At 43.5% G+C, this 15,866-nt stretch overlaps 2 protein-coding genes across 2 annotated transcripts; one reads left to right on the top strand and one right to left on the bottom strand.

Moving 5' to 3' along the window:
• The first annotated feature begins 34 nt into the window (after positions 1 to 34).
• lysmd1 (LysM, putative peptidoglycan-binding, domain containing 1) lies at positions 35 to 2,562 on the top strand. The gene is made up of 3 exons (XM_080500686.1): positions 35 to 360; positions 904 to 1,202; positions 2,299 to 2,562. The coding sequence occupies exons 1-3, from the start codon at positions 175 to 177 to the stop codon at positions 2,480 to 2,482; spliced, it is 669 nt and encodes a 222-aa protein (XP_080356812.1). The 5' UTR covers positions 35 to 174; the 3' UTR covers positions 2,483 to 2,562.
• A 1,788-nt stretch (positions 2,563 to 4,350) lies between these two features.
• On the bottom strand, positions 4,351 to 10,892 carry tnfaip8l2b (tumor necrosis factor, alpha-induced protein 8-like 2b). The gene is made up of 3 exons (XM_080500687.1): positions 10,780 to 10,892; positions 5,557 to 5,880; positions 4,351 to 4,625 (listed from the first exon to the last, which is right to left on the bottom strand). Exons 2-3 carry the CDS (start codon positions 5,872 to 5,874, stop codon positions 4,383 to 4,385), a joined length of 561 nt encoding a protein of 186 aa, XP_080356813.1. The 5' UTR covers positions 5,875 to 5,880; positions 10,780 to 10,892; the 3' UTR covers positions 4,351 to 4,382.
• Positions 10,893 to 15,866: the final 4,974 nt, after the last annotated feature.

Below are 15,866 nucleotides of genomic sequence, written 5' to 3'. Positions count from 1 at the left end.
GTGACACTCGGACGTCAATATGAATTAACTCGATAACTAAGCTGTAGCGATGCTAACTGGGCTAAAGGGGTGAAGCGGCTCCATTCATGGTGCTTCTTCACCGCGACGCGGACAACAACCACGCGGCGGCCCGAGACTCACAACACAGTCTGGGGCGTTTTTTTTTTCACGAACATGTCCGGGGACCGTGCACCTTCGCCGGCCCGGGGGAAGGGCCTGCTCCTCCTCCGCGGGAGCCGCTCGAAGTCTTATGGCAGTTTGATCAAGTCTCCGCTGTCTCCGGTCCGCCAGCGGCGGCTCGAGCACACGATCCAGCCCGGAGAGACGCTCCAAGGCCTGGCTCTGAAATATGGAGTGTCCGTAAGTAGATCCTGCCTGGATTCTCTTCATTTAGCTTCGAAATGTTTGTTGTGATGGTGTATCTTCCTTCTTGGTAAAATTGGGGTGTTATATTTCCTTCTTCCGATGATGAGATGTGTATTTACACACATTTCTGGATGTTATTTCATGTTTTTATATCGTTTTTGATGATTGGATTGTATCTACCACATATATAAATTCTAACTGAATTGATCTATAAGTGCTCAGAGTAATAATGACTTAACCATGTGTGATTATTTATGTTCACTGCTATTGTTGTTATAGTTTCACATATTATCTATTATTCATACTCTATTCTTTTCCCATCCTGGTACAAATAAACGAATATCTAATCTATTTTCTAAACTTGGTGACAGCTTATTAATCAAATGAAGTATGACATTTTGAGAAACAGCCGGTTTGTCTCTGCCTGACTGAACGTTTGTCATTTCACTGCATTGAGCCTAAATGTCAAATTTCGACTTCAGTCAAGCTCAATGCATCTATTTTCTCAAAAGCTCACGGGGATTTTCTCCCTTCCAGATGGAGGAAATCAAAAGAGCAAATAGGCTCTACACCAACGACTCAATATTCCTGAAGAAGTCTTTGTTAATCCCGGTGCTGTCAGACTTGGATGGCTGCGGTAACGGGGCAGATTTGACTGAAGAGGACTGTGACGGAGCCTCGGTTCAAGATGGAAACTCCTCTGTGAGAAGGCAAGAAGAGGGAGAACAACAAGCCTCGTCCGACCTCACTCCTGTGGACTTTCTGAAGAGGTTGGACGACTTGATCAGCCAGTCCAAGCAGGCTGCTGTGAAAGGATGTCACGAAGCGGAACAAAGGTACAGCTATGATTGTACTGTTTCTCTTAGCTTTTCTCATGCTAGAGTTCTACAGTTTTGACAGGGTAATGCATTATGTCAATTAAATTCTATTTCTATAGCACCACATACAACAGGCATTTCAAGGCAGTATTATAGAGAAAAACCCAAGAATTCCACTGTCATGAGCAAGCAGAGGAGTCAGAGGAGAAGAAAGACCTCCTTTAATCTGCAGAACCCAGAGGTGGAGACTCTGCTGTTCTGGCTGGAGTTATGGGACAGAAAGAGAAGGACAGTATAGAGACAGAGAGCAACAAACCAGCAGACAGATATCTGCTCTCTGCAGATGTGATGGAGGCTCAGACCATGAACTTTCACTTCCACTGTCAGAGATCCTGCAGGGAAGTAGAGAGAGAGTATTTGATTTTTTTCTTTTTTGAAGAGTTTATTTCGGACATGTGGAAACAAGAACAGATAAAAAAAAAAATCTCACAAACAAACATAACCAGCAAAGTAAGCAAAAAAATAACGATAAGGAAATAGATAATGGCACGACACATTTGAAAAAAAGTTGCAAAAAGCAAAGCTTATTTACTCCTACCTCTTCTCCACCTTAATCACCACCTTTCATACCCCTGTAGTACATATTGACAGTATAATCTATATATTCATATTTAGAAGAAAATAAATGGTAAATATAAATAAATCCTCCTTACACCCACGTCTACTGCCCTTCCTCCCTCTTCTTTGTCACTCCACATATCAAAAGACACAATGACGTCAGTGTTGTGTGAAACACAGTGCCACGATGGTGAAATATCGCTGTCTGTTGAGTGAAAGAAGAAAGAATGTCAGTGTAGGTTCTCGTCGCAGTCTAAACCCACAGCAGTTTGACTAGAACGTGGTCCAGTGTGGCCTAAACCAGCTCTAACTGTGAGCTGGGAACCTTCAACCATTTCTTTGTTTACCCAAAACTTCAACTAACAACTTAATTTATTTCTTCCTCCTGTTCATTAAGTCGTTTGCGTCTTGCTTTGCGAGTCTTGTGTTTGCAGCTGGAGGAAGCAGTCTTGTCCTCTGCCTCCAGACTTACTGTGTCCTCTTCTCCTCTGTCCAGGTTGGCGGCCCTCGAAGCGGCGTGCACCAGCGGGACATCGGATTGGCGGCCGCTCACGAGGTCTCAGAGCGTCATTTCCTCTCCCAGGACCCATCAGCAGGGAGCGCCGAGGGCAGCGCCGCTCGCCACGACCAAACTTGCCAAGAAACTGAGAGACCGGGAGGACGAGATCTTTGAACTGTGACATTGTGTTTCCACTGTCTCGTTATCGTTAAAGAAGCAGACTCCTAGTGCCGCTGCCGCTGGTTTCTCTCCAATGGAGTTTATGAGGTGACCATCCAGTTTTTAGTCAGAACATTTCACTACTTTTATTTATTTTGTTGAGCTACTGCCCTGGAGATTCTGAAGAGGAAGTGACTCTCCTGCGGCAGAGAAAAATCAGAGTATGAAATGTTGCAGTCACACGTCGCTTCAGTCATATGACTGTTCATAAGGCTTCACATTAGGTCGTGTACGACTTCACTGTTTTCTGCCCGGGGAATGTAAAGAATGCGACTCGTATTAACTGTAATGATGAGAAAGTTGTTCATGGGCAGGTTTGTGCGTGTGACTGCTGGAAATGTTAATTTAATTATTGCCAAAGTTTGAGAAATACACAAAGCAATACGATAGATTTATATTTTGAGAGAAATCCTTTATTTGTTGTGGATATTTTTAAAAGTTTGATTTTACTATGATTCATTGTAATAAAGAAAAGTGTGTTGTAGCATCTTGTATTTCTCTACATTGCTTCCGCAAATCAGGTTGCATAAGCCAAACTCTTGGTTTTCAGCGAGAGTTATGCCACAGGGGGAGTATCGGTAAGCTCACACTTGAAAACCACATAAATGCCCACGAAGGTTAAATCCTCCTTCACACATTCCGCCAAGCAACTTCAGGTCAAAACGGCGGCTCTCGCAATCTTGGATTACGGCGATATAACCTACAGATCTGCCTCAATAACGTTCCTTCACAAGCTGAATGTTATTCACGGTGAGTGCGGAAGCAGAAAGCGTCACTGTGTTCAAACTCACTGCTTTCATTTCATTCACTAAACTCCTCCGTATCAACAGTTCCTCGGTCTCCGCTCCACATTTGTTTGTCTGGTCAGACATGAAGCCTGCACCTCGTCATTTCAGTCTCATCTGCATCAGACCTTAAACCTTTTTACATTTATTCCACAATAACCATACAACCAGTAATGATCACCTGCTTTTAGCTCATATCATTTAGTTTCTTAAAATATATCACTGTAAACATTTTTTAAGGTTGTGATACAGTATTATTGTATGTATATATTTGCATTCAATGTTTTTCTTCATGCCTCTTGACCAGGTTGTCATTGCAAATGAGAACTGGTTCAATTGACCTATAAGGAAAAAAATAAAGTCGTAACAGTCATGACAGGAAAATCCCCATTCAAGTTTTCTTTCTCTCTTTTGTCGACCGAATCAAGAACAAAAAAGCTCTTTTCTGACTTCCCTCCACCAGATTTACATAACTGATGCATTGTATTAAAAGTTGTACATGCATGTCGTTCCTGAGCACGTTTTGAAACGACACAGTGAGACGTGAGTGTCTCTTTCAGGTTACTTGCTTTTATTTCTGCATCACCGTCCAAACTCCTCAGTCGCTTGGCCACGCGGCTGCAGAAGCTTGGTCTCGGCCACCAGATGTCAGTGCGGTATTACAGTGCCATCTGTTCCCTGTCCTTTATGTTCATGCAGTCCATCTCGCTGGTTTTTGCGCCTCTTCGATATCGGTACCTCCGAGCAACACATTTCACGGTCTCGACTGTTCAACATTTGATATGCGCGCGACACTGCTGATGCTATATAAATCCCTTTTATATTCAAGTTTCTATGGACATAGGAGAGACACAACTGGACGACATACTCTTCACACCTCTACACATTGAAAAACTTGAGGAATGACTCCACAAACTTTATTCTTATCCCGCGTGTGACGGGCAGCATGGTTTGTTCTCGCGTCACTTGTCCCGCTCTGCCCGTCCTGCGGCGGAAAGACAAAGTTTGAGTTCTGAGTGTTCGGTGAGTCTGCCCGTTGATCTCCCAGCGGCGGCGCCGACGACAACATCCCGAGTGTCATATTGTCTCGTCCTCCACCAGTTTGTTGAGTCCTTTACAGATCTTGGAGAGGTGGGGCCTGAGGGGGCTGTTGGGGTCGTACAGCTTGGTCAGGAATTGAGGGTCGGAGTAATGGTTGAAGACGTGGTTGATGCGACCGTGCGACTTGGTGGTCAGGTGGCTGTTGACCAGCTTGAGCAGCAGATCCCTGCAGCTGGACAGGATGTCCTCCATCACGGCCTTGTCGAAGGTGAAGTCCACCTGCATCGTTCGGGAAAAGTCACGTGATTATGTTAATTTACATCATTTTTTCAAGTTTTAATTTGGACATGTAACCTTGAGTGCGGTTAAAACTGGTAAAGAGATGAAAATCAGCAGTCTAGGGCCCCGTTTACATGACATTTTAAGTGAAAATGCATTGATTTAGCATTTTTGTTTCCGAAAACGTTCACCTTTACACAGCAACAGCAGAAATGCTGAAAATGTTAGCATTCAGTGTCATGAGTTGGTGTTCTTTGCTTTTGTAATGAAACCTGACACACGAAGCAGAGAAGAATACCCTATAAACATTAATAATGGGAGTACACAGATAATTGATGGAATTGGATAATTACGGTAACTGACAAAATAACATGGCACATTTTGAAAAGGTTCCACTTTTAGGGGGGGAGGGAATTTTCAAAAAGGAGTTTCCTGTCTGAGTTTCTTTTTCATGTGAACCGACTCTAAAAATGCAACAGTAGCTTTGCATTTTTACTTAAACATTGTCATGTGAATGGGATATAACCAGTATGTTGAATTAAACCTCCAAAATCCACCTAAGTATGAAGCTTTTACTAGTAGATAACCAGGATTAAATAATTTGAATTGTTCACATTATGTGCTTTGTGCAACCATTTGAATTAACTTCTCAACCAAACTCACTGAGTGCTGATTCCTGCTTGATTTATTGAGAATAAAATGTAAAATAACTTGCACGGATTCCAATAAGACTGAAACCTTAAAGGGCTTGTGGTTAATTCTTTTGTCAATTTTTTATTGCAGACGGCAGCACCTTTTTGTCCTGAAGTGTCTAAAGCCTTCTGCCTGTTGCACAACAAGTTGCGTTCTTTTGCAATCGACGAGAAACAAGAAGTCGTCCATCTGGCTCGTGACTTTCTAAATCCAAAGTTTCAAAGATTTGGCGGTTTACCTCGTAGAAGCTGATTGCCGTCATGGCGCCCATGTGCAGCTTCTTCTTAAAGTCCTGCGCCACATGCAGCTCCTCCGTGCTGAAGCGGTTGTTCCTGAACAGCACTCCGATCTTGACCGTGATCTTGATCAGGTCCTTGATGACCTTCTGAGCCTCGGACTTATTTCCCGTGTACTCCTTGGAGACGCGGTACAGTTCGTCCAGGATCTCGCTGGTGGTGTCGTCGATGAACATCTGCACGGAGCTTTTGGTGACCATGGAGCTCAGGATCTTCTTCTGGGCCTGCATGGCCATGTCCTTGGCGCTGAAGGCATCCATCGTCGCCTGAATGTTTGGGAGACGCAATGTTGTATTTAATGAACGGGACACTCGCAGAGACGCTAGACCAGGGGTGTCAAACACGTTTTAGTTTTACCCAATTTCATCCTGAGTGGGTAAAAGGGTGCCACAAATAACCTTCAAATTTAAACTTTAAAGTTTTTCTTTGTTGTGGTGTCGAGTACACGTGATGGCAATGTCTGCATTTCCACAAAAACCAAACAATTACAACCTACAATGACCTACAATTTCAACATAAAGCCAATTTTAATTAAACCTTTTGGTGAAAAATACAGTAAAATGTCCAAAACGTCTTCTAAAGCTGTTGCACTCTGGGTGTTTTTGCAAACTTGTTAGCCATCTTGCTGCTGGCATACTATCTTTCAAGGCACTATCTCCAATATCTCAGCTCAGGTCTTGTGTCTGTGACTCTTAAGAAAAAAAATCTATCTTTTATTAAAGATTTTACCATTTGCTTGACGGTTTGGCTGATTGAACCCACGGACCTGATGCTCGACGCTCCTGCATTAGATGTTTTAAATCTCTGGTGTTTGTGTGAGTGAAGGTGCTCGTTTCGAGGAGAATATTTACAACTTCATTTTAATTACAAAACACAAGGATCGGGCTCCATTACAGTGGCAAGAAACTGAAACGTTCTTTAAAAATATTAAAGGAAAATCCTGATTGTTATTTTTGATGGTCCCTTTATGTTTTCCGACGCATGTCAAACCCTGTTTGTGAACAAGAATAGTCAATTTCAGGCCCGGATTAATACTTTGTTTGATCCTTCTTTTCAGTCCTCAGTCAACAGAAGGATGAGCTTCTGCACCTCGTGGCAGATTAATAAAAATTTTACTGCTAGAAAGAAACCCAGAAGTTCCATTAGTTGGAGGGGTTAAGTGCCACCTTCAAGGTTAAGCCGCTTGTTTTATTGGAGGCTGAGGAGGGAAACACATGGTGGTCGTCTTTATTCAAATATTCCAAAGCAGGTGTGAAATGAGGAACCTGCCTTCATTACTTTGACATTCTATCCTTCGGTTTGTCGTCCATCCTTACCCTCCTTACATGTACGTACACGTGAACTTGTCTGTCTGTTGACAAACTAATAGCTTCCAGTGCTTCATGAATAAACTCTACAGATGCTGCAGTCAGTAAAATCTGTCGCCTGAAGTGTTTGTTTTTGTACCTGACGTGTACATATGATACCAAAAGGGAAAAGAGCCATGGAAAAGACTCCACAGGGGCTTTTAGTTTCTCCACTGAGATTTCAAGCACACCTCTCATCCACCCCCCCCCACCCCAGGGGAGGTCATCAGCATGTGAACAGCACGACAGAAGTACAAAATCCACCGTTTATCTTTGATTGTCAACACAATTTGAATTAATTCCTTTTTAATTCCACTTAATTTCCCCCCTAATCTCTAACAAACGGAAGCAGGCAGATTTAAAGTGGATCAGTCACAGAGGGGAAACTGCATCTCTATTTTGTTTGTGTGATGTTGTTATTAGAGGAGAGGCACACAAACTGGACGAGTTGAATGAGGGTTTTATTCCCCCATCACCAAAACAATAAAGACGTGAAGCGGCACGGCGAGTGTTTTTGTTGGATACTTGAAGTAAATGGATGCAAACCAGGTGCCTAACCCTCTTCAAATATATTGCAGTGAAATTGCACATCTATATTTTTGATTCCTGCTTCATATTTGGCCCCATTTTTGTTTCAGAAAGATTTTGCGTTTACATGGTAACATTATGAAAACGATGTCCGTTAACACGGCAACGGCAGAAATGCTGAATTTGATGGAGTTGGCAAGTTGGGCTGCGAGTTGGTGCTGTTGGTTGTTTTTGTAATGAAACCACACACACATCCTGGAGAGAACAACACTGGGCTCGAAACATGAACAATGAAAGTACACGACATCGGTATGGACAGATGACAAACTGGATCTGAAAAACTACAATATGGACTGGGAGTCATGGCACACTGGAGGCCGCCATGTTTGTTTTTTGTCCACCTACTCGCACATGTGCAGTAGAACCATTTATAGAAGCGTTTTCAAAAAGTTGTCACCGTCGTCATGTAGACGGACTCCTAAAACGCAATGTTTTGGATTTTGTGTAAACAGGCACTTAATTCACTTTGTCTCAAGCCATCAAAGAGGTTACGTGTATTTAGTAAAGACCACTTCTACTGAGACTTGTGTTATTAGCAGCTCATTCTCAAATGCTGACTGTTCAAAAGGACATCTTTTAGTGCGATTCTCTGCCCTGAATCCCACTTCTGGCCTGTGTGGACATGCCTCCGAGAGGCGCAGGGAGGCTGCATAGTTGAGGCAGGTCTCTGCCTGCTGTTTTCCACGTCGTATCAGAGCGAGAGCAAGAACATAGTGTAGACCGGGAATTATCACTGTCGTTGGGTCCTTTGGTGAATGAAAAACAAACAAACAAAAAAACACCCACACTGTTGGGAGATCATCATAATATATATAAGCTTGTAGTTAAATGAGTTACTGATACCTGCTTTAATGTTTGTACCAGTTTGTGTCTATTCGACTGGATTGGTGAAATTCAGCTCTCGTTTCAGCAGCGTGAGCGAACGACCACCTCCCCACTATTAATAAATGAAAAAGCGATCCAGTCACGGCAGCTGTTATCATTCAAACAGGCAGCTCCGCCACGACTTTCTCCGTTCCTGGAGTTCACCCCCGGTCCCAACCACAACCATCCACATCAACCACACAGTCACTTTTATAGGATGTCCCAGTAGGTCCCATTTCACATGTGCGACCATTCATTTTGAACAAGTGTCACTTTCCTAATAGCTCGCTTTGTTTCAAAAGCTTTGGGCTCCCCGTGGGGAATTAAAGAACATTCATTAGATTAATTTCCCTTAACAGTGATAATGGAAGTGGAGCAGTGTGATAGCTATCTCAGAGTCATGCTTCAATCTCATTTATTTGCTAAAAAAGACTGTAGGGACTTGAGGGTCGTGCGCAGTGTACCCTCGCTGGCATGTGCTCCACACAGCGAAGCTCCCGCAGCAGGCGGCTGCTCGCTGCTTGGCTTTTTTGTGTGTCGACATTGTTTATTTTACGCGGCTCTATCAGGGGCGTTGAGACTGTTTGGAGAGCGCTGACACGTTTCTGAATCACAGCGGTGTATTACCATCAAACCACTTTTTTTTTGTTGTTGTAATGGACATCATTAAATCGGTCACTCCGAGGACGCGTTCGATGCCGAGCTACAATTTTCTGGTGCGGAGAGACTGAAGAGGCCCTTTAAGCATTTATCAGGTTGTTGTTGTTGACATCCACCGGTGACTGACTGCATTACACGTTCAAGTGTTTGTTTTCCTCCCAAATGGCTGCTGAAATTGACAAGCCGCCCGTCTGTTAGGTGAGATCTAATACTGTCACAGAGACACAACTTGTGCAGCGGAGTCAGTTTCAGCGTTGCCATAACAGCCGGGCAGCGTGGAATCTTTAAATGTTGGGTTAATGGACAGTTGGAGGCAGCGTTCTGATTGGCTGAGCCGTCCAGGCAGGCCTGAGAGGTAAATATTTAGCATTCCTCAGATGACTCCAGCTTTCAGCCCCACTGTTTGTGTACATGTATGAACTTGTGTAGATGTCGGTTTTTGAGTAAAAGTAGTTTCCGGCTGTTTTTGCAGATTGTGTATATTTTGTGTGTGTTTCTTTAACAATGTTATTTCAGGGGATTTTTTTGTGTTTATGAAGCTAAATCCTGTCACAGAGTTCAGAGGAGTTTCTTTTTGACTGATCCAGTCAAATGAGCTTTGTATTGATCTTAGAGGGGATTTCTTATTTATTTGCATCACCAGGTGTACATGTTGAGAAGGAAGTGTTGGTCCTTTCTCATTGGCACTGCGCAGATTGAACAATGAGATTATTTCAGACAAAAGCCACATATGATCAGATTGAAATAAAACAGGATTTAAAAAAAAAAAGATTAGCAATGAGCTGGCAGAGTAGCATCTTTTTTTCAAGAATCTTTCAACAGGCGAACAGAGAAAATGAAGAAAAGAAATTCTGGATTTCTCCATCCTTCCTCAGCAACTATCTGAAAGTATCTGTTTTTACTGCTTCCGTTTTGTGTTTTTCAACTGTGTTCAAGATGGCTGTGCTGAGAAGTCTCACTTTCCACTTCAGATTCTTGTGCAACTTGCTTTTAATCTTATCTCCGTCTAGTAGCACGCAGTTTTCTTTGTGGTACTTTGAATGGCTTTGTCCTGCTTCATATTTACTCTGTTTGTGGCCAAGACCACTTTTGACGACTATTTTTTTTTCCAACGAACTTGGAACTGGGAAGACAAGAAAGCATTTTGAAATCCTTTTGAGCACATATTGCAGTCTTTCCTCTCGGCATTGCACAACGTTTCAGAATTGTCGTTTGTCAAGCCGCCCATGTGCGAAGCCCAAAAGGGGAAGTCAAACGGCAGTGGAGCTCAGGGGTTCGGAGTCATCTCGCGGTGCCCCTTGTATGGGCACCGCAGAGTGACACGACAACACCTGACTGTCTACTTGGAGCTTAACGCCTGACACATCAAAGTAGGCCAGTCAAGAAGGGAAAGTCCACCACCTGGAGAACTGGAGTTGAGCAACTCCCCGCTTGTGCAAACAGAAATGTACGTTTTACATCTTTCCCTGAGACTGAACTTGTTCCAGCATGACGGAGCGTACACACATATCATCATGTCAAGATGGGGAAGTTTAGAGAAGTCGCACAGTTTTCAGTCGTCCATCTGGCAAGAACAGAGTCCCAATTGGACACCGACGATGAAAACGTTACGGCCGCGAGCGTTGACGCAAAACCACACATCCAAGTCGATCAGTTCCTTTTTTTCGGAGGGGATTTCATTCATATGAAGAACAAAACGTGTCCTACCTGTGTGTGAGCCGAGTCCCCCTCCCTCCTTGTCTTTTTCAGATCTCTCTCTCTCTCTCTCTCTCTCTCTCTCTCTCTCTCTCTCTCTCTCTGCTGTGTGGATCAGGTTGACAGCACAGGCCAGTTCGTTTAACAAGACCCCTCCATCTTCACCAGATCCAAAATCCCCCCCTGAAAACAGCAGCGCTTCTGCCACCTTGTCTTAAGATAATGTTGAGTTGTACTTCCTTGAGGAACTAAATTGCTATGACACACCCCTCAGCATGTGTGTGTGTCTCTCTGCCTCTCTTTTTCTCCCGCCCTCTCTCTCGCTCTCTCTCTCTCTCGTTCTCTCTCTCTCTCTCTCTCTCTCTTGCCACACAATCTTGAGTTTCCCTCTCAAAGTCAAATTCAAACTCTTGAAAGCTGCTGTTTATCTCTCTCGCCCTCGCTTGTCACACTTTGACACTCACTCTGAATCTGCCCCCCCCCCCCCCTCCCGCTCATGTCTGTATTGCTGACGCTCGGCCCCCGCTTGTTCTGACAAGTGAAAACCCCAGAAAGAATTTAACAATAATCCAGTGATGCAGCCATTTGAAAGAGGAGCGGCTTAACCCCCTTTTTGTGTGCATTCACCTTCACTGGAATGTGGCTTCTGTCAGTGCCGTGTTCCCTCCCGTTGTATCTCCTGTTCACCGTAGAATCAAAACAATGAGTAGCCTGGACTATCACACACACACACACACACACACACACACACACACACACACACACACACACACACACACACACACACACACACACACACACACACACACACACACACACACACACACACACACACACACACACACACACACACACACACACGCACACACGCACACACACACACACGGTCATGACTCAGCGTCTGTGCTCCACTTTAGACTTAAAAATAACCAACATAATAAATCACGGAACTTGTTTTATATCGGTGTTTGGCTCGGTAATAATGTGTCGTGGTCAAGCTCAAGCCACTAATTACATTTTTGTCCTTTCAATAGAAATGAGAACCACGGACCGGCTAAATCAGGTTGGGCAACAAATTTTCCCAAAGGGCCGCCTAAAAAATTAGCACTTCTATTTAGGGCGGAGACTTAAGTTGACTTGAGATTTGCTCAATCAGAATGATCTGTTGATGAAAATGTCACTACTATTGCTCTGCATTACCTTTTCTCAGATCGTTTCCCAGTGTTGGTTGGGAAAATTATGATAAAAAATTTGAATTTTCAGTACATAAGTAAATAACTGTTTTTCAGTAGTCATCTTTTTTTCTCACCATGAATTGCCAATTTTGTGAGGGAATAACTTGCTTAGGTGTTAGACCAAACCAATAGTGTAATAATTGCCAATAACATGACTAATTTGACAATTTTAAGTATAATAAAGGCAGTAATAATAACAGTATGGTGGCGCAGTGGTTCGCGCTGTGTAGAGTTTGCATGTTCTCCTCGGCTGTGCGTGGATTTCCCCGAACAAGACCCTCAGTCCCCACCAGCTCCCCCATCAGTGCTGCTCTATGTGTGGATTTGCCCGAAAAGGATGAATACAGTTGTTAAAAGAAATCCATTTTCATTTAATTGATGATTTCCCAGTGACCATTAAGCAGAGCTAAACTAGCTACTCACTACCACCAGGCCTTATGAGTCCTAAATCCATGCATTGAGATCACAATGTCATTGTAAGCTGAGTACTTTGTGGAGGAAAAAAAAACCCTTTATTAAATCCACTTTCATGCATGGGTTTTGTTATCATGAGTTAATAAGTCCAAAGACTATAATCGCCCTCATGAATGAAAGTTTGTTTAGATTGCTATAAAAGTCTTATCTGGTGTAGTACTGTATACACATGGAAATTGTATATGACTATGTCAACCCAGTGGAATCAGTAGTAAGGTGTGTATCTTTAACAGGTTAAACAGCCTCGGTAGCGACAGTAAACACGTCTGAAGCTGTGAACGGAGCGATTGGTTTATGACCAGGAAGTGTCCTCTCCCGCCACAGCTGTGTGCCGTCCATATATTTATCTCAATGGCAACCAGCTGTGCGTAAGGGGCTCAAGCCATTCACGAAAACTCCGTCCGCCACAAGCTCGCAAATGTTAATAGTTGTCAGGTGTCGGGGTCGGAGGTCAGGGCGAGACCGCAGCTGGACCGAGAGGCGCGGCCGGACAGGATGCCGCCCACCAGAACGCCACCGGGACCGATGCACACCTACCTCTTTTGTTTTTGCCACGAGAAATTAACGGGAGGAAAGTCACGGCAAAACTTTGCAACTACAGAGCGAGTTCTGTCGCCGTGGCAACAGACAGGAAGTTGTGCTTAAGCGGTTTCCTGATGGCTTCCTCTTTATCAAGTAATGACATCTCACAAGGAAACATCAGCAGGGAGTGCTTGACTCAAGATCTCAGTGTGTCAGTGCACACGCTTTATAGCGAAGGAACACACACACACACACACACACACACACACACACACACACACACACACACACACACACACAATGAGTGCATGCTTGCTTACCTGTCTCACCTTGACACTGTACACAGCTCACGTACTTGACTCTTTTGGTTATGAGATAATGGGAAACTCTTGAATTATATCACTTATCTGTCATTAAGAGATCACACACACACACACACACACACACACACACACACACACACACACACACACACACACACACACACACACACACACACACACACACACACACACACACACACACACACACACACACACACACACACACACACACACACACACACACATAATGGCAGTGTGTTATCTGTGGATGACTAAGATGGGAATAACCAACTCCATAACCGCTGAGGTCAGAGAACTGCAGCCGACGACTCGGAGCCTGAATTGGATGGAGGATTTAGCGAGCTTTGCTGCTTTCTACCCCCGTGTCATCTTTCCTCTCGCGTTGTTATCAGATCGAAGGCGAGTGCAGATGAAGATGAGCAGGTTCTGACAGATTTACTATCATCAACCCGCAGATAAGACTGGCCTGAGCTCCTTACTTTGCAAATGTGTTTTATATTTCATGGAGTAACTAAGGTCTTGTTTACTTAATGTTTTCAAGTAAATACGCCAAACCTCTCGTTGCATTTTGGGTGTCCATTTAATAATAATGATGATGCATTTTATTTATAGGCGCCTTTCAAATCACACAAGGTCACCTCAAAAAGCTAAAAATACAACTTAAAAACCAATGCAAGACAATTAAACAAAGATGGTAAGTTGCCATTTGCATGACAGTGCTGCGCGGAGACACTAAAAATGTAACTTTTGAAAATGGCTCCCAAGGTGTGGAACTTATCGAACGCTCCAACTGTCTCTGTGGAAGACACAACTTTTTGTTTTTTATACGGTTTTGTTTTTTGGGATTTCACAAATAATAGAACATAAAATAGTGCATCATGCCATGGCAACACATTGAACATTTGCAACAACAGAGAAAGGATAAAAAAAGAAGAAAAAACCCTCCGTGTATATTAATTGTTTAAATAAATTTGCGGTTGAGAGAAAAGGAAAATTAATGAGTAAATGATGAAAAAAGAATACAGCCATTGTGCTATGTCATACTATTAATACAAGCTGACATCCAGCTGCTTTGTGTGTGTGTGGGTTTATTACAAAATCAACCAACAGCGCCCACTAGGGGCCCAACATGAAAGTGACATTGTTTTCAGCGTTTCTGCCATTTTTTACGGGTTCCATAAGGAGGAGCAACGACTCAGCCGTCTGCTGATTGGCCAGGGACGATCGTCACTCAACAAGCCCACAACGTATAAATATCTCCTGCCATGTAAACCCTCCCTTTGTTGTTCACATCCGCTGCTTCGTGCTCACTGGTTACTTTGTTAACCTTGTTTATCGGAATGTCTGTGCTACACTGCCCCCTGGTGTTCCGACGAGGTGCAGACGCTCCTCTCCATATTAGAAGAGGGGGGAGTATTTTGCTTTCTTCTTTTATAAGCCGAGTAGAACACATACATACCTTTGACATTTTTCAAAGGTGAGCATCAGAAACATCGTGGCGTTTCAGAATAAAGCATAACTAACCTGGTTGAACTAAAATGAACGGCTGTTAATCACTTGCTCACAACTCTTGACATTTTGCACCTTTTTTTCAAATGTGCTTTTTCTTCATTGCCTTGGAAATTTCTCAATAATCTTGTATTATCTGAATTATTAAGATATTTGGCAGGAATATAATGACAAACATGTCGACGGACCATCGAGACCAAGAAACTGCTCAAAAAGTGAAGAAGCGGGTGCAGGCAGGATGGAGTGGGTGGACGTGAGTGTCAGAGCTGCTGTCTGACAGGATAGCGGCGAGAGTGAAAGGGAAGACAGCAGCGGGACCTGCGATGATGAGCAGTTTGAAGACGGTGGCAGGGCCGAAAAGGAAGGAGGCTGAACTGGAGGAGGCAGAGATGAAGATGCTGAGACTTTCATTGGGAGTCGGGTCGGGAAGGTTAGGAATTAAGACGTTTTGGACATGTGCAGAGAAGAGATAGTGGATATATTGGACAAAATGGTGAAGATGGAGCTGCCAGGCAGGAGGACGAGAGGACAAACCTCAAGGAAGATTCATGGATGCAGGAGACGGTTGGTGGGGGAAAGTCAGAGGAGGAGGCGTATGGTGGATAACAATGAAGGGAACGAATGATAGATGAAGTGCTAGATATGTTTTCACAGCTACGCAATGAAGGTAGTTGAAAAATATACATAGGCTGGTAATATTTCTAATGTAACAAAATTCCTGTTTTTTGTGGAACTTTAGGGATGCACTGATGATACTTTTTTAAAAGTACGAGTACTAACCTTTAGCAACTTGCTGATCACGAGTACCAATATGAGTACTTATTAGATACCAGTAAGCCTAATTCATACTACATACAGAAACAATATGTGAAGGCTATGCTTTACAGTGAACCACCTCCGCACAGCCCCTCGACGCTACACGCTCCTCCAACAGCCTTGAAGGCTCCGCATTATGACTGTCTACACTTTGTATTGAGCAGCGTTTATCTACACCCTATGCATACTGCAGACAAGG

Source organism: Blennius ocellaris, assembly GCF_963422515.1.
Source record: "Blennius ocellaris genome assembly, chromosome: 8".
Taxonomy (NCBI): Eukaryota; Metazoa; Chordata; class Actinopteri; order Blenniiformes; family Blenniidae; genus Blennius; species Blennius ocellaris.
The sequence above is the reverse complement of the archived record's forward strand: the minus strand, read 5'-3'. Positions and strand labels throughout refer to the sequence as shown.